This window comes from Metarhizium album, assembly GCF_000804445.1.
Source record: "Metarhizium album ARSEF 1941 chromosome Unknown scaffold_16, whole genome shotgun sequence".
In the NCBI taxonomy this organism is placed as follows: domain Eukaryota; kingdom Fungi; phylum Ascomycota; class Sordariomycetes; order Hypocreales; family Clavicipitaceae; genus Metarhizium; species Metarhizium album.
This window is the reverse complement of record NW_024467590.1, coordinates 412,393-428,813: the sequence shown is the minus strand read 5'-3', so window position 1 is coordinate 428,813 and position 16,421 is coordinate 412,393. Positions and strand designations below refer to the sequence as shown.

Below are 16,421 nucleotides of genomic sequence, written 5' to 3'. Positions count from 1 at the left end.
AGCAGTTTGTCCAGGGTCGACAGCGCATATCTGGCCCTCCTTCAAGAGAGTTCCCCCGGCAGACAAAGGACCAAGGCGCTGGCTGCGACGCGGACTCAGAGATCTGCGACAGCAACCAAGGCAGGCTGTCAACTCAACGTGATCAAACTCATCAACCTTCACAAAACCTCAAAACGGTTCTGGGAATCAGCTGGTCCGTCCAAGTTGGGTATTCCTCCTTGTTCCATTACCCTGGACCCCTGGACCACGACTGACGGATTTGTCCTGGATGAAGGTGGGCAGTGCATTCAACCAGGGTCAACGGTGCCGCTGACAGCTCCGATTCGTCGGGCGTTGCTTTTGGCGGACGCAAGTCCCTGGGCTTCACGTCGATACAACCGGCCGTGCGTGCATTTTGCGCACTGCCTGAGCCAACGAAGCCTCCAGGAGGGCAGAGTGCAGGGCGTGCTGGTAGCACCGGCGGGAGTCTGCTTGTCGCAGTCGTAGCGTTACCTAGGTATCCAGGTAAGTAGGCAGTCTTGTCGTGGTTGATGGCCAGGCAACACTGTTCATGGAGGCTCTAATGTCGACACTTCGAGTTGAAACGCCTCATGACTAACGGCGCAGGACAAGGAGCAATCTCAACTCTAGCTGTCGTTGCCTGAAAAGCCTGACATGCAAGGCAGCCAGAGTGCGGGCTGCTCACATGACCGTCCTCGTCATGTTCCGTCGCCGTACCAAGTCTCCTCCATCATCACCTTGATCACCACCATCAACACCACCATCGCCACCATCATTACAGTTGTAGATATCCTTGTTTGTCTTTGCACGGTGACTGAGCTACTGGGCAACTGCTCCTGTCCAGACTGTCTCTCGCCCTAGCCTCGATGCGCTGGCTTCTTTATCTATTAGCCGATCCTGATCTATATGCTGCTATTGTATGAACCAATTGGCTGGCTTTCACAATTATCGCGCCGGGGAATGACCTAGGATGGGGATTGGTCAGGGAAATTCACGAGTCACCATTGTGTGTTTCAACAGTAGATGGCGGGGTCATCGAAAAGCAAAAACACCTTGAAGCACTCGGCACTCAAATAGCGCCCGGCGACGACCACTCCGAACGAACTTCTCCCCATGAGAGACTGATCGGCCGAGACTGCTACCTCAGACTGACTCTTACCGGGCTGTGATGGCCGGATCCAGCGAGACCTGGATCAATCAGGACCAGCTGTCTTGCATCTGACACCTCTTGCGGCAAGATTCGAGACAGTATTCGCAATTGAGAGCCCGACAACTCGGACAGTCAGCCACCGTGCAAGTGACTGAAGGACTCGCCATGTGCTGCTGAATGCCTCTTCATCTTACTCTTATCTCTATCCCCTGCTTCAGCCAGATACCGTTTCCTGGTGTGGTAGTGCGGTCGAGAGCTGTAGCATAGCATGGTGGCGTCAAGCGAAGACCGACGCAGCGAACCCTCTGATGTGGAAATCCTTCGTTTGGATATGTTAGAGCGAGCTGGGTTGTCGATTGAAGATTCTCTACTCTATGCTCAGCAATCTCGTGGCACACTTGGGCACGCCGCACGATACAGGCAGCTATGCTAATACGATGACTGCCAAAATCCACGAGAGTTTGGTGTTCCGAAGTCGCTGTCAAGAACCTGGGTTCGGTTTCAATCTTGTTGTTCACACCAATGAACATCAGTCGCGGCGGGAACGGGGTGCGGTTCGGCACTCTTTGCCGTCGAGCGGCACGTCACACACGCCAGGGCAACCTTGGAAGTCCGGGAAATATGGTGACTGGTGACAGTGACGTCTCACCTCTCAACTTCACGAAACACATCAAGAGAGTCAGAGATCCGCCGGACATTGCACAAGCCGCCCTTGGACAACACCGGCTATCTGATCCTGGAAGCATGTCGCGGCCGGATAATCACGCCACGACGATGAAATCCTCACCCTGTCCACCTTATGTTATCGAAATGGGGAGCACGCCCTTGCCCTGCGTTTGCGTCCCTCGTGTGACGTAGAGAAATACGTACGTACCATTGTCGATCTCGGCCACGATGGAGTCGTGGTCAATAAGGAACGCACAGACTTGATGCGATTGTACGTATATGTTGATTTGCGCCGCGCGAGTTTGAGGTACGTACTCTGGACTCGTGTGAATGAATAACGCTTGCTATTGTGAGCTCGGGCTCGAGGAGCACGGTTCAATTTGTATCGAGCAACACGACACGGCGCGCGTTGCCATTGGCGATCTAATAAAGTGTAATAACCGCAACTTTGCACCCCCGTATTCCAATTTTTCGACACACACCTGTCAAGTCATGCCTTGTTGTTCAGGATGGAAATACGTACTACTAGTACGACCAGCAGCGGCACAACCTTGCTTTTCCACAAGGAAGCGGAGTACTTATTGGATGACGTCGTCATGCGCCTCACACTGAAGCCCGCCGTTTGTTCATGCTCAGTTGAGGACTGCTTAAGTTCGAGGGGCCACTTGGCTTCGTCCAGAGTCTGTCCCTGGAGGTCAAGGCCTGTGCGACCATACCCAACTCTATGCATACGCGAATCGCAGCGGCGTAGCCGCGCTTAGGAAGAAGAGACGCTCATTGCCACGTTGCTTTTACGTTTCCACGGGCTGGGGTGCTGGGGTGCTGGGGTGTCTGGTCTGAATACTCGGAGCTGTACGGCGTAGATTCAAGACAATCGCAAGGTGATTGACATTTGGTCTTCCGCATACGGAGTACTCCGTACTGGACACGGTCATTTCCCACAGCAGATTGCGGAGAATATCCCGAGTCAGCCCTCTGATCCCTTGCGTGACTCCTTAATAGGGATTCTTCCCTGCACACGGCGTCGCTCCGGGATCATAGGTGGTGGCCCCTGTGTAAACGCATCAAACAAACGCTGCGGATATGAATGCATTTCAGGGTCCGACATGTTGATGTTTTGCTTTCCTCGCGCCCAATGTTTACTACTACTACGTACTAGTCGCGGCGGGACATCAACACGAAAAAGCGCCTTGGAATTAGGTCGGTCCCTGGTCCCAACATCGAGCCTTGTTCATAATTGTCAAGTTGCCAGGGATGTCCAGGTACCTGGGACAGCCTCTAGACAAAATTTCTCTTCTGAACCGTGCGTCATGCAAGATAAATTTGATGTCTGCACGGGCGTTCATGTTGATATGTACGTACTCCGTACGGAGTACTCCGTACATGCACCATAGAGGTGTCCAATCGTCACCTGTGCCTTGTCGGCAAGCGACAGAGACCGCACTGCATTACCGATAATTGAGCTCAGCTTGACCTGTCGTGACAAGCGAATGCGCGCCAAAGCCACAAACAAGCCTTTGGTGGTCAGCAGGCACCGTCCGCCACGGTTGCGCCACAGACGGCGCAGGGGTTGGCGGGTCCTTAAAAGACCCTGAATTGCTGCGCCACCCTCTAATTTGGTTTTAGTGCGTACTTTAATAAATACTAATAGTAGTACGTACTACGTACTCCGTAATTACATGCCAGCCAGTCAACTTTTGTGCCGATTGAAAGATCGGTCTGGCGGCAATTGGGGACCAGGCCGACGACACACACCGCCTTTTCCCTTTGTGGTTGTCGCTGACGGCAGAAAAAATGAGGTGATACTTTTTGCCTTGACAGTGGTGTTTGGTGCATTCTCTCGCTGTCACAGAAACATCCGGCGACTCGCACATCGGCAATGTCTGACAACGAGGCGCCAAGTCTTGTACCTGCTGGGCCAACAAAGACTCTCGGGATGCGAAAAAATGGTATGCTCTCCTGTCTTCTACGTGCCATGCGACATGGTTCCGGACTCTGATGCCCGCGCGCACAGGCAAGCAGTGGCATGAACAAAAAAAGGCTTTTCGCCCAACCAAGGGCTTGACCACCTTCGAGAAACGAGCAAAGGAGAGAGCTGTCATGGCCCAAATGAAGGAAAAAGAGAAGGAGATGAAGGAAGAAAAGGAAGCAACGAGGAAGGTACGTCCCACGGCGCGGACCACGGGACGCAGCCTTTCTACAGTCCGTGTGCAGTCCTGTCGGGCGGCTGGTTGACTCGTAAAAATTGCAGGAGAAAATCGATAAAATCCGAGAAAAGCGTGCCAAGAAGGAGGAAAAGGCGCGATACGAGAAAATGGCAGAGACGATGCACCGCAAACGAGTTGAGCGATTGAAGAGAAAAGAAAAGCGCAACAAGCTTATCAACTCATGATCCTGTTCACCGAGGAATCATTGGCATGGAAAACTCTGTACGAGACGCCACCTGCAATCGGCAGCCAGGTCCGAAACGCCCTCACGGCGCAAATATGAAATCCATGACCCTAGCCACCGAGAAAGCCGATGCGGCAACGAGACATCGCATCGCGCTATCGGTTCGAATATAGCAGGTGTTTTGGAGTAGTATGATAACGTGCCCCAGGTCACCGTGGCCGAAGAACAGCACGACTGAGCATGAAAACAAAAAAACGCCTGCTCACGGTGCAGACGGATCATTTTAGGGTTTGCTAGCATCGGGGCAAATAAAATAGCACGTGGAAACACTGAGGCATGGGCAAGCTTTTGGCGTTTGGGCTTGTAAGCACATGCGTACCATTTTTGTTGGCAAGGGACGTCGGGGCTGCACAAAGCTCGAATTTTCCTATAGTAACGTTAATGAATATCTATGCGAATCAGTCGGTGCCCATGTGAAGTCGTGGGTTTCGTTGGGTGGCGGTTGGCCGCTCCACTCTTTTTCTTGAAACTGGCCGTCGGTCCATCGCTTTGCCTTTTGTCGGAGCTGCTTGCGTCACCCGCGGACGGTCACTCGGCACGGACTACGGAGTACGGCACAAGAGTAACTGGGCAGTGCAAATATACGTACTTGAGACGGAGCATGACGTCTACCGTTGACCATGGGTTAGATGCCCCTAACCGACCGTCGACCCCTCAACGTAGCGGTCGCCACCAGATCAAGCGGTCAATGACGGAGCTCCCGTCGCCCAGGAAGCTTCATCTTCACCGTCACCCATACCTGTACCGTCGACAAGGCAGCCAATACGAAGAAGAAGACCAACCTCCACTACCGTCGACTATACTTGCGGCGCAGGTTCGACACTCTGTTGATCTACCACTCCCACTCTCGGCGGCAACGAAGCCGTATATGAGCCTGAACCCGAGCCGACGCGCGAGTATGTTGGCGCCGAGGGAAACTGGGGAGGGAGACGCCGAGGGGAAGAGGCAGCCGAGGGGACCAAAGACGCAGCTGGAGCACGACAAGGCCTCGATACGAACCGAGTGAGTGCACCCTGGGCCAGTGGTATTCGCGGGGGTTGGGCAAATGCTAATAACATGCAGAAGTTTAAAGCAGTCGCTGATGGACCTGAACTCGTTGTCGACCACCATGACAAAACGGCTAGACGATACATACTACTCGGTTCTAGAAAAAATGAGCACCCTCCAACACACGGTCTTGGCATTGAAAGATCTGGCCGAGAGCTCTCGCGACCTGTGCGAATCATTCGACAAGGACGCGCGAGAATTAGAAAACGACATCATCTGTCAACTTGGTGCCGCTGGCCATTTTGAGGAACAGCAACGGAGAATTTCGACGCTCCAGAATCGCATACAAGAGGGCCGTGATAAGATACAAGCCCTCGCCTCGAGGGTTGAAGTAGTCCAGGCCAGGGTTGAAAGCTGGGAGCAGGCTGACAGGCGGTGGCAGGAAAAGACCCGCAAGAGACTAAAGATTATATGGTCCGTCACTACAGTTCTGGCTCTGATCATCATTGCTTTCATGGTAGGCATGAATTACGCGAATGTCGGAGGGCAAAGCGGACGGTGGGGGAATTCCAGCATGAGCCCAAACATACCGCCTTGGTTGACCACATTGAGCTCGCACCATGGCGAGAGCACACAAGAGTCGGGGAGGAGGTTGCTTTGGAAAGCCCCGGTGAGGGATCAGGAGGGGTTACGGGCGTTTGATGATTTGTGAGTGCCTGGCAGCGGCAGAGCAGCTTGGTTGGGCCTCGTGCGACGCGGATGGTTTGGCGGTTTAGCTTGCATTGCTTGGAGCATGAAACTACATCCGAGCAGCGTTTCTACGATATTGAACAAACCAACAATGCCTGACGACTGGACATGCCCGCCTGCAGGAGCACATTACATGTCTAGCACGCGAACTTGTACAATCGTCGCAACTGGCTTCAAGCGCCAAGCTCGGCATGCATGTCGTCCAAGGTGCTCAGCCACAAGCAAGTTGCCGCGTCACGTTCTGGGCCTCTGCCGTGGGAGCGGTCCTGATGATGTTTTTTCTTTTCGGGTGGACCCTGCTCGACTCATGATTCCGGAAAACTTCCGTGAGGCTGGCGAGCTTTGAGAGATGGTGAATGTCCCTAGTCGAGGACGGAGGATGTCGCAAGGTATTGATGCATAAGCATAAATGGATATTTACACACAGAGGTGCCAGCGTTGCGCAAGCAATATTTTGTCGTTCTTGACACGCCTCTTCTGAAATTGTCACCACGACCGAGAGCTCTGTCGGACGCAACAGGCGACGGCGCATTGTTGAGTGTCGGCCAGCTGGCATCGATTGGTCAGTCATCTGGACATCTGGTCTGTGCTGGAACCACACGTACACGGCCCAGCCTGGACAGCCTGGACATGGACTGCCCACGTACTCCGTACTTACCTAGGTAGTTACTAACTACTACTTACTTGGCCACCAGCTGACAGTTGACGTCAGGCCGCCCGCCGGGCGCTCGGGCGCTGTGCCCCGCCCCCAGTTGACAGTTGACATTCATCGCTTGACCTTCTCTGGATCCTGATTTCCTGATTCCTGGAGCCGTCAACCAGTCCATGTCTTCCCAAGAAGCTGTCCAGAAGCAGACATTGAACCGGATCCATCTCCTCAACGCCCGTCCCCGAGGCCACCACGCGCGGCGCGGCACAGCAAACACCGACGGCATCAACGTCGCTACGCTTGCTCGTCATGGTTCAAGACAGCGGCTTCAGCTCGTCGGCCGGGGCTCCCGCATCTGCTGGCACCACCGCCGACACCGTGGAAACGAAACAACTCCCCGTCCGCCAGTCCTGCTTTGGAACAGCTGCTCCTAGTCAGACCCTGACAGGAAAGCAGGAGCATTGTGCGTTGGGTCTCCCCCAGTCACATGCATACTCTTGAGGCCGCGTGCCTTGTGCCGCCGCCCGACGACTGCACGTGCAATAATGCTGACATGCCGGTTTCACAACAGATCTGAAGCGCGAGCTTATATCCAAGCAGGTAAAATGGGAAATCAACGAACTCAACTCCCCTACTGCTCTTCAGCGATTCGGTTCGCCATTTCGTTCCGAGCACGGAGAGGTCTCGCCCCAGGAGTCGGAGCTACCCATCCTTCGCTACATCTTTGTTCACCATGTTCGAGACTTCCCCTTCCTTGATAAGGCCAAGGAGAAGGAGTTTTGGCAGGACAAGCTCCAAGTCGTACGTCATCACCATCCCGCTGTGGCTCACCCGTTTCCGTGTTTCTTCTTTTCTCCTTCTCCCCCAGAGCGCACACGCGTTCTAATCCAGAGCAAACCGTCTAGTTCTTGGAGTCATTTGCAATGAAACGAGTTTCGTCTTCCGAGGACCGGCTGGAGGAAACCAAGCGTAGAAAGCTTGCCATCAAGGCGCAGAAGCTCGTTGAGCTGATGATGGTGTCCGGCATACCTACATCCTCTGGATTTGAAGAGCGCATTCGGTTCTCGGAGATTGAGATTGTGGATAGCAACGCCATTGAGACTGGAGTTATGCATACCATACCCGAGGGCAACTACATCCATGGCTGGGATGTCAACGTCGCTGGTGTGCGCGTCATGACTGTCAAGGGGAGGATTCGGCAGCATAAACATGCCGAGTTTATGCTTCGCATCAAGCGAAAGGGCGAGCTGGAGCATTTTGTCGGACGGAGATATGGAGACTTCAGTAGACTTCACAAACGGTTAAAGACGGAGCTGCCGGGCCGCATTCTGCCCCCTCTGCCCAAGAAGAACAAGTCTAGCACTACCGCATCTGGGCTGTGGACCGGATGGAGCAATGCCAATGACTCCGATGCGTCGTCTGTGTCGTCTGTTTCCACACGAGTTCAGTCTGGTGCAGCCTCGTCGCTGTTGGCGCCCGCGGGACCTGGTAAGTCAATTCTAGTACTTGCGATTGCTCAATATGGCTGAAGCTGACATGCACCTAGGCCAACGGAAACCTGGGTCCATCCGTTCCATCCGCTCCGCAAGAGGTTCTCCTCGACCCTCCGTTGATGGGAAGCAGAGTCCTGAGAAGCAGGATGCTGACGATGTGCGTATCTAACCAAGAAAAACACCGGGGATTTTGAGGCTAACAAAGCGTCTCAGAGTGTGGTGCTGTGGCGAGAATCCTCGCGCGTCTCTCTTCGTGCTTTTTTGAGGTCTCTCTTGCACAACCCCCAGATTGCCAACACCAAAGCCATGCAAGAGTTCCTCAGCGGTGAGCCTATTACCCCCACCGACGAAGATGTTGAGGACATAGCGAGGCGCAAGACTATCGACGAGAAGCGAATCGAAGAGCAGAAGCAGTTTTACGAGATTGCGAGAAAGAGAGCTGCGGAACTTGACGAGTACATGGAGCAGTGAGTGCGAGCGCCTGCTCTATCCACAAACGCTGAGATGCTAAAGCAAGGATTAGGTTTCGACGAGATATTGTCGAGCGAAACGGTCTTACGATGCTTTTCAAGGAAATCAAGGAAAAGGAGACGATCCAAGACCTCAGTCTCCAGTACCAAAAGTTCGCAGAGTGGCTGCGGATTGAAATTGCCGCTGTGATTTATCATTTGTTCCTCGCAGAAGACAACTCTCCCGAGCTCTTTGCCCAAGCGAAGCGCATTCACTCTTTGATCCCCTACTCGCTCCTCAAGAACGCCATCCGCATTGCCAATCCAGCGGCAGTCATGTCAGGCGTGCTGGATATCTTTCTTGCCCAGCCGTTTGGTGCCAGATCACTGATGCAGCGAATATTTTCTCTCACTTTGAACGACGGCATCAAGAGTTTTCAAAAGTCCATTGACGCTCTGACAAATAAGATTGCGGATCCCATTTTTACCGACAAGCTAAAGACATACACAGACGCCGAGGAAGATCTGAAGGCCGCTATCCGCTCAGAGGCCGAAGAGGAGCAAATTGACCTTGTTGTTGCCATTATGCGATCCGACCGCATTGAGCCTGAACTGACTGGAGAACAAATTCAGCGTCTGTTCAATGCATACGTTGCGTTCAACAATGCAGTTGAGAATGTCGATGAGGAACTGAAACAAGGTGCACAACTCTTCTCGTATCTGAAGCAGCTTCTCAAGCTATGCACACGGCAGCGAGACAAGGCCATGATGCTTCAACTCATCGAGGAGCCCGTGACGCTGCAACTATTCCGAGACCTGTTTACGATCTTTTACGAGCCTCTTGTCAGAGTATACAAGTCTGCCAATGTTTATAATAGCGTCACAGACTTTGCAGTCTTTGTAGATGACATGATTCAGGTGAGACCAACCGATCCGGTCCGGGCGATTTTGTTGCAAAACTGTCTTGCTAACAAGGCAAACGATCAGGTTGTGGACAAATGTAGAGAGCAGGATGCCTCGGCAGATCCCAATCAGACAGTGCAAGCCTTTATCGATCTATGCCAGAGACACGAGCACAACTTTTACAAATTTGTCCACGAGGTGCACACACACGACAATGGCCTATTCACGCAGCTCATGGGCTGGATCGAAGGAATCCTCGAGTTCCTTCGTCACGGACCCAAGAACGGAACACTGAATGTTAATGCATTGTTCGAAGGCGGCGTCAGTGCAGGGACTTTGGACAAGGAAAAGGCTATCCAGGAAATCAACGCGCTCATTTCGTGGCAGGAGGCAAGGAAGAAGTGGCATCACGACAAGACGAGACAGAAGATGGCAGCAGAGGGCCTAAGCTCTGCAGGCGCTGTTGGGGTTGGCTTCGATTCAGCCGATTTCGGCCTAGACGGTCAAGACCTGCAGGAAATGGCGTATGATATCGATTCCGAGTCCGAAAAGGAAGCGGAGGATGAGGATGAGCTGGATCCAATCTCGGCCGAGAGACGCAGAAGAGCCAAGAAGCAAGATCGACTTCGCCGTAGTGCGGGAGAGCCGGAGAAGCCGGTGATATCTGAGGTCCACAAGCTGCATGATAACTTCTTGGTTATGCTGAGGGATGTGCTGGCAGGCTAATTGATGTGTTTGCGAGGTTATTTTGCACGTGGGAATGGTCATCTTTATGCGTGCCGTATGGAGGCGTAGAAGCGGTCTCATGTTTCGGAGGCAAAGTTTGTTGGCCAATTACCGTGTTAGTTAAGGCGATTAGGTATTATAGAGTAAAAGGAAGAAAAAATGGCATCTATCTGAGATGACGATGGTCTGTGTCCAAGGCCTGGCTGTCAAGGCTCTGCCGAAGAAGCCGTGAGCGTCTTCGCCGATTTACCGCGTTGTGGGGCAAGTACGGCGGCATGGAGCAGCTTACCGGACGGACAGGAGAAACGAGGTTGGAAGCGCTTTTCCCATGTGACGGCTACGGGCTTCAAGGCTAAAAGGAGCGAAAATTATCCGCCCATGTCCACGTCCACGTCTGGTCCGCACATGAAACAAGATGCAGGCAGCTTCAAAAGGTGTCGGTGGGCGGCCGTGATCAATGGGAGGCGTTGAGGTCAAAAAGTCAATGAGTTGCCATGTTTTTGAGTCGCCATGCAAAAGAGGATGAGGAAGGAGCAGCCAGGCGAACGGTTTATGGTTTATTAGGCTATTGGACCAGAAAGGACTCGAGGGCTGCTAATGGCTGTGCGCTGATTGGTCGAATGAACCGAGGAACCGAGCACGCTCCTTCCATGACTCTCATCCAATCCAATTGCCAGCCGAGCAAGCAGAAGAAGCATCGTGAAGAAACATCAACCACCGTGCTTCGTGGCCCATACCTTCCCTCCGTCCGCCGAGCTTCGATCGCCGTCGCGTCTGCATCATCTGCGCATGCAGCTTAGGTGAACGCCAAGTCCCTTCACTATGGCTTCTTCCATGGCCCTGAGGAAATTGGCCTCTGGCTCTGCTGTGCGTGCTCAATCAATCCCGTCGCCTCGTTGCGAGCCACGCAATTGTTTGTGACTGATTGCGCTTCTGGTGTCTGTGCTGATGCGTCTTGATCTTCTTACATGTAGTTCTCGCGATTGGCGACCAGCCAGGCCAGAGCATTTTCTACAACGCGGCCTGTGGGTAAGTTTGACTCTCGGAATACCAACGACACGATTGCGGGCATGAGCTGATCTTTCGTACTCCCATTGCAGCCCGAGTTATCGCCCATAATCCCCTAAGAGCTAAAGAGGCCTCCCCTCATGTCAGCACAAAGTACAACGTTATTGTACGTGTCTCTACAAGGCTGCGGAGCAGTTCCGGCTCAAACTGTTCCCCTCAGGAGAAGACATCGACACAGGGATTAACGCGTCATTGATACTTAGGACCACGAGTACGATGCCCTCGTCGTCGGTGCGGGCGGTGCTGGCCTCCGTGCTGCCTTTGGTCTCGCTGAGGCTGGCTTCAACACGGCCTGTATCTCCAAGCTTTTCCCCACTCGAAGTCACACTGTCGCCGCTCAGGGCGGCATCAACGCTGCCCTCGGCAACATGCACGAGGATGACTGGAGATGGCACATGTACGATACCGTCAAGGGCTCTGACTGGCTCGGTGACCAGGATGCTATTCACTACATGACCCGTGAAGCTCCCGCCTCCATCATCGAGCTCGAGCACTATGGCTGCCCCTTCTCCCGAACGGAGGACGGCAAGATGTGAGCCACCAAACCCGCTCCGTGTTGACATCTTTGGCAAGGTTCCAATACCCGGTGTGCTGACTCCCCCATCCCCATCATAGCTACCAGCGAGCTTTCGGTGGACAGTCCCAGAAGTACGGCAAAGGTGGTCAGGCCTACCGGTGCTGCGCTGCCGCCGATCGAACCGGCCATGCTCTTCTGCACACTCTCTACGGCCAGTCTCTCGCCCACAACACCAACTACTTCATCGAATACTTTGCTCTGGATCTGATTATGCAGGACGGCGAATGTCGTGGTGTCCTCGCCTACAACCAGGAGGATGGTACTCTTCACCGGTTCCTGGCCAACAACACTGTCCTGGCCACTGGCGGTTATGGCCGTGCGTACTTTAGCTGCACATCTGCCCACACCTGCACTGGTGATGGCATGGCCATGGTTGCTCGTGCTGGTCTCCCCAACCAGGATCTCGAGTTCGTCCAGTTCCATCCTACTGGTATCTACGGCGCCGGCTGTTTGATCACCGAGGGTGCCCGTGGTGAAGGTGGCTACCTGCTCAATTCTGAGGGCGAACGTTTTATGGAGCGATACGCGCCCACCGCCAAGGATCTGGCCTCTCGTGATGTCGTTTCTCGATCCATGACCATGGAAATCCGCGACGGCCGTGGCGTCGGTGCTGACAAGGACCACATCTTTCTCCAGCTCAGCCACTTGCCCGCTGAGATTCTCGCTGAGCGTCTGCCCGGCATCTCTGAGACTGCTGGTATCTTTGCTGGTGTCGATGTCCGAAAGCAACCTATCCCCGTCTTGCCTACTGTCCACTACAACATGGGTGGCATCCCCACCCGCTACACCGGCGAGGTGCTCACCGTCGACGAGCAGGGCAAAGACAAGGTCGTTCCTGGCCTGTTCGCCTGTGGTGAGGCTGCCTGCGTGTCTGTCCACGGTGCTAACCGTCTCGGTGCCAATTCTCTGCTGGACCTTGTCGTCTTTGGCCGTGCCGTCTCACATACTATCCGTGACAACTTCAAGCCTGGCGAGAAGCTCAAGCCTCTCGCGGCTGATGCTGGTTCTGAGCACATTGAGGTTTTGGACCAGGTCCGAACCTCTGACGGCCCCAAGAGCACTGCTGAGATCCGTCTGGCCATGCAAAAGGCCATGCAGACTGACGTCTCTGTGTTCCGAACCCAGGAGAGTTTGGACGAGGGCGTCCGAAAGATGAACGCGATTGACCCCATGTTCAAGGAAGTCGGCATCAAGGACCGCAGCATGATCTGGAACTCTGACCTCGTTGAAACGCTGGAACTGCGAAACCTCTTAACTTGCGCGTAAGTTGCGATCATCTACTCTCACAATCTCACCAGTGACTCTCTGGCCAGAGGCTGACCCTGTTTGCGATTCAAAGTACCCAAACTGCGACGGCTGCCGCCGCCCGAAAGGAGTCCCGCGGTGCGCACGCTCGCGAGGACTACCCCGACCGAGACGACAAGAAATGGATGAAGCACACTCTATCCTTCCAGAAGACGCCCCACGGCAAGGTCGACCTGACATACCGTGGCGTCATCTCCACCACCTTGGATGAGAGCGAGTGCAAGCCTGTACCCCCCTTCAAGCGTGTATACTAATCAAAGTGTGACACGAGTGTTGTGGGAAGGGCGTGTCGGAATTACGGGCTAATGGGATGGCTAATTGAAGAAAAAAAATTCGTACAAGAAGATTCAAACACGGAACCGAGGCGTCTCCTTTGTTGCAAGGCATGCCATATATCCGGGATTAGAGGTTGCGGGCCGTGCAGCTTGGTGGTGCAGCCCAAGGAAGCTGGATGTATATGCATGTGTATTGGGTCCCCGGAGCAGGGTAGCTATGTAGAAGTCGGGTTTGCAGCAATTTCTTTCTCCCCGTTCCCCTGTTTCCCCGTTCGGGGCCCCTTGTCCTCATCGCACAAAACAGCCTGTTGCACTAGGTCCTGTCTCACGCCCGTCAGCGCTTCGGACCTCTCCGATATCAGCGGACAAATGGTAAGTAGTTGCGTCTACCAATGGTGGTGGCGTCTGCTTCTCTTCTGGATAATGAGGCTGGCCTCGATGCAGGTCCACGGGCGAGGGATTGTGTCGTCGGCCTGGCGCCGGTATTACCATGAGCCATGTCTCGTTGCACGGGGTTGAGTACAGACGTGTCACCGGAGCGATGCTCGCGTCTCGGAATACCCACATCTGCTGTCTGCAGATTAGGACGTGCCTTTGTTTCGAGACTCCTATCAGGTACGGGCAGGGTGGCTTGTGAGGCCGCTGGTTCGACTGACGTGATGTGATCCTTCCTGGTGGCCAAGCGGCTGTGTCGCCTGTGACTTCGTGAAACACGGGTCCGATTGCCAAATGTACGCTGTGGCTTGAGGTGTTCTTCGGCAAGGCTCGGCTGCGCTTCAGTAATGTTTCTACGTATGAACATGTCCATGAATACGCCGGTGAATCCAGTCACAAACTCCTGCTCGAGGCCCCATCAGCTAGCAATCGTTGCTCTCCAATGCCGCACTAGCCTTCTTCATACACTCGCATTATCTGTGCCTTGAGTTTGGTCACGCGCTCGTGCTTGTATGCGACTTGACTTTCCAGGTCCCGTATCTTCTCTTGGAGCTGAGAAATCCTCTTGTCCTTTTCCTTCAGTGCCGCTCGCACTGAATCTCTGCCCATGGCAATACCCTTGGTTTTCCGGTCCGACGTCAACAGCAGCTGGCGCACAGATTGAAGAACAGCCGGGTCAATTTTCTGGCTACTCAACAGCGTCATGACTTGCTCCGTCATGTTCTCGGTGGTGGCGCCGGAACCGCTACTTGGTGGACAGCCGACATCGAAGCTCGAGTGTGACGATGGCGTTTTAGACGGGGTTGGCAGAGTATCGCAAGGTGGCGGGCCCTCAAATGACGCCGTCTTGGAACGTTTTACCTCTGACGCAGGGAACAGAACTCTGGACACAGATGGTGTAGGCAAGCCGCCCACAATGTCAGTAGTACGACGGCTTGTGGAAGGTGTGGTGAAGAGATCGTCTGAGGGGCGATGCGGAGCGGCTGTTTGCACGCTTGTGTCTGTCATCTCTGCCAGTTGGAGCTCCTCTTCCGAGTCCGGGTCGGTGAAAAATTCCTCGCCCTGATCCGAAGAAGCGTTCGGCCTTCTCTTCCTCTTAGACGGCGTAGATTGAATGCCAAAGGACTCCAGAGACTTCTGAGTGATAGTTGACGGCTTGGCCCAGCCGGAGGTCTTGGGGCTCGGTGGCGCAGCTTGGTTGTCCGCTGGGTCAAGGCCAGATTCTCGAACAAGGGCGTCATCTCTCCATAGAAAGAATTTGCAAGGCAGTGGCGTTGCACAGGTCCAGAAAAACCTGCCCTTGTTAGGGCCGTCCTTCTTCACCTGGCGCAGTGCGGCATTCTTGCGAGGTTCACAATTACCTGGTCATACAGCATGATATGTTAGTCTGGCTGAGCTCCTGTCTACAGTACATTGGCCTCGCGCAAAGAAACACGGTGCCGCTCAACATGAAAAGCTGACCAAAATGCAACATCGCGATATCGTTTGATGCCACATGGGTGAAGTGATGCCTTGAAAACGCGGCTTAGAGAGAAACATGTATCACGGGAAAGACGAGAGCCCGACTTACACCACCACTGGCCGTCCTGCCAGGCACCATAAAGCCGTTTCTTCTCCGAGGCGGGGGCTTCCTGCGCCTTGGAACGCGACACCGGCGTAGGAGGCATGGCTATGTAGTGTCGTCTGCGTGGAGCCGTAGACATTTGGGCCGTGTACAATGCCTCAGTCAGACTCAGATGAGCCTATGATAGTTACCTCGGAATCTCCACTGCCGCTCGGTCCTGGAGATATCTCAGCTGCGTTGCTGGGCAGTGTCGAGGGGAAAGCGATAAACGGCATCGAGGTAGTCGGCAGTTGGAGGCCGGAGGTTGGAGGTTGGAAAGCGGGGGAGTGGAGAAATCAGACCGCGCGAGGGAGAGAACAAGTTCAGCTCAATGTTTTGCCGTTTATTGGTCAAAGAGAATATTGAATTTTTTGCGGAGTGACGTTCCGACCTGTACGGAGTATCGTAGGCGTAAAATGTCTGATGTCCATCAGACCTAGGTTGGACAGGGCTTCGTTTTTACTTGTTGCAATTGGGCGTGAGCTGCTAGAGGCACTCTGGGCCTTGGGACTTGAGACTTGCGGCTTGCGACTCGAGGTTTGAGACTTGGGATATTGGACCTGGTAGCTGCGAATGGCGGCTTCTCGGTTCAGAGTCTGGTTGTTTTACAAAAAAGCTGCAGCGGCCGTCTGAGACCCTGATAACTAAGTGCCTAAATAGCCTCAGACCCGTTTGGGCAGGCGCGACTTGGCGATGCGGGGCGGTTTCCTGTTTGGCCAGTCAGCCTCAAGGTCCTCAACCACTCACTTCTTACGACGACGAAACGAAATCAACCCGCATCGTTATATCTTCCTCTCTCGACGTTGGTATGCTCTCTGTTGTCATCTCCAGGCTCGCCAGGACCGTGACCGCCCCTGTGACTGTGCCTGTGAGTGCGGCCGAGACCGAGGCCGAGACCGACACCCCCTACTAGTTTTGACTACACGCTGCCTCC

At 54.0% G+C, this 16,421-nt stretch overlaps 5 protein-coding genes across 5 annotated transcripts; 4 read left to right on the top strand and 1 right to left on the bottom strand.

Moving 5' to 3' along the window:
• Positions 1-3,695: 3,695 nt before the first annotated feature.
• Positions 3,696-4,208, top strand: MAM_05915 (Cgr1; the record flags this gene model as incomplete). The annotated part of the gene is made up of 3 exons (XM_040824713.1): positions 3,696-3,765; positions 3,831-3,976; positions 4,068-4,208. 3 exons carry the CDS (start codon positions 3,696-3,698, stop codon positions 4,206-4,208), a joined length of 357 nt encoding a protein of 118 aa, XP_040677395.1.
• A 660-nt stretch (positions 4,209-4,868) lies between these two features.
• On the top strand, positions 4,869-5,966 carry MAM_05914 (uncharacterized protein; the record flags this gene model as incomplete). The annotated part of the gene is made up of 2 exons (XM_040824712.1): positions 4,869-5,269; positions 5,330-5,966. 2 exons carry the CDS (start codon positions 4,869-4,871, stop codon positions 5,964-5,966), a joined length of 1,038 nt encoding a protein of 345 aa, XP_040677394.1.
• Positions 5,967-6,962: 996 nt separating this feature from the next.
• MAM_05913 (PX domain protein) lies at positions 6,963-10,224 on the top strand (the record flags this gene model as incomplete). The annotated part of the gene is made up of 6 exons (XM_040824711.1): positions 6,963-7,116; positions 7,225-7,454; positions 7,559-8,141; positions 8,200-8,303; positions 8,360-8,613; positions 8,670-10,224. 6 exons carry the CDS (start codon positions 6,963-6,965, stop codon positions 10,222-10,224), a joined length of 2,880 nt encoding a protein of 959 aa, XP_040677393.1.
• An 822-nt stretch (positions 10,225-11,046) lies between these two features.
• Positions 11,047-13,428, top strand: MAM_05912 (succinate dehydrogenase flavoprotein subunit; the record flags this gene model as incomplete). Its single annotated transcript, XM_040824710.1, has 6 exons — positions 11,047-11,091; positions 11,199-11,253; positions 11,325-11,398; positions 11,496-11,824; positions 11,908-13,131; positions 13,209-13,428. 6 exons carry the CDS (start codon positions 11,047-11,049, stop codon positions 13,426-13,428), a joined length of 1,947 nt encoding a protein of 648 aa, XP_040677392.1.
• Positions 13,429-14,334: 906 nt separating this feature from the next.
• MAM_05911 (Zinc finger, GRF-type) lies at positions 14,335-15,551 on the bottom strand (the record flags this gene model as incomplete). The annotated part of the gene is made up of 2 exons (XM_040824709.1): positions 14,335-15,245; positions 15,455-15,551. 2 exons carry the CDS (start codon positions 15,549-15,551, stop codon positions 14,335-14,337), a joined length of 1,008 nt encoding a protein of 335 aa, XP_040677391.1.
• Positions 15,552-16,421: the final 870 nt, after the last annotated feature.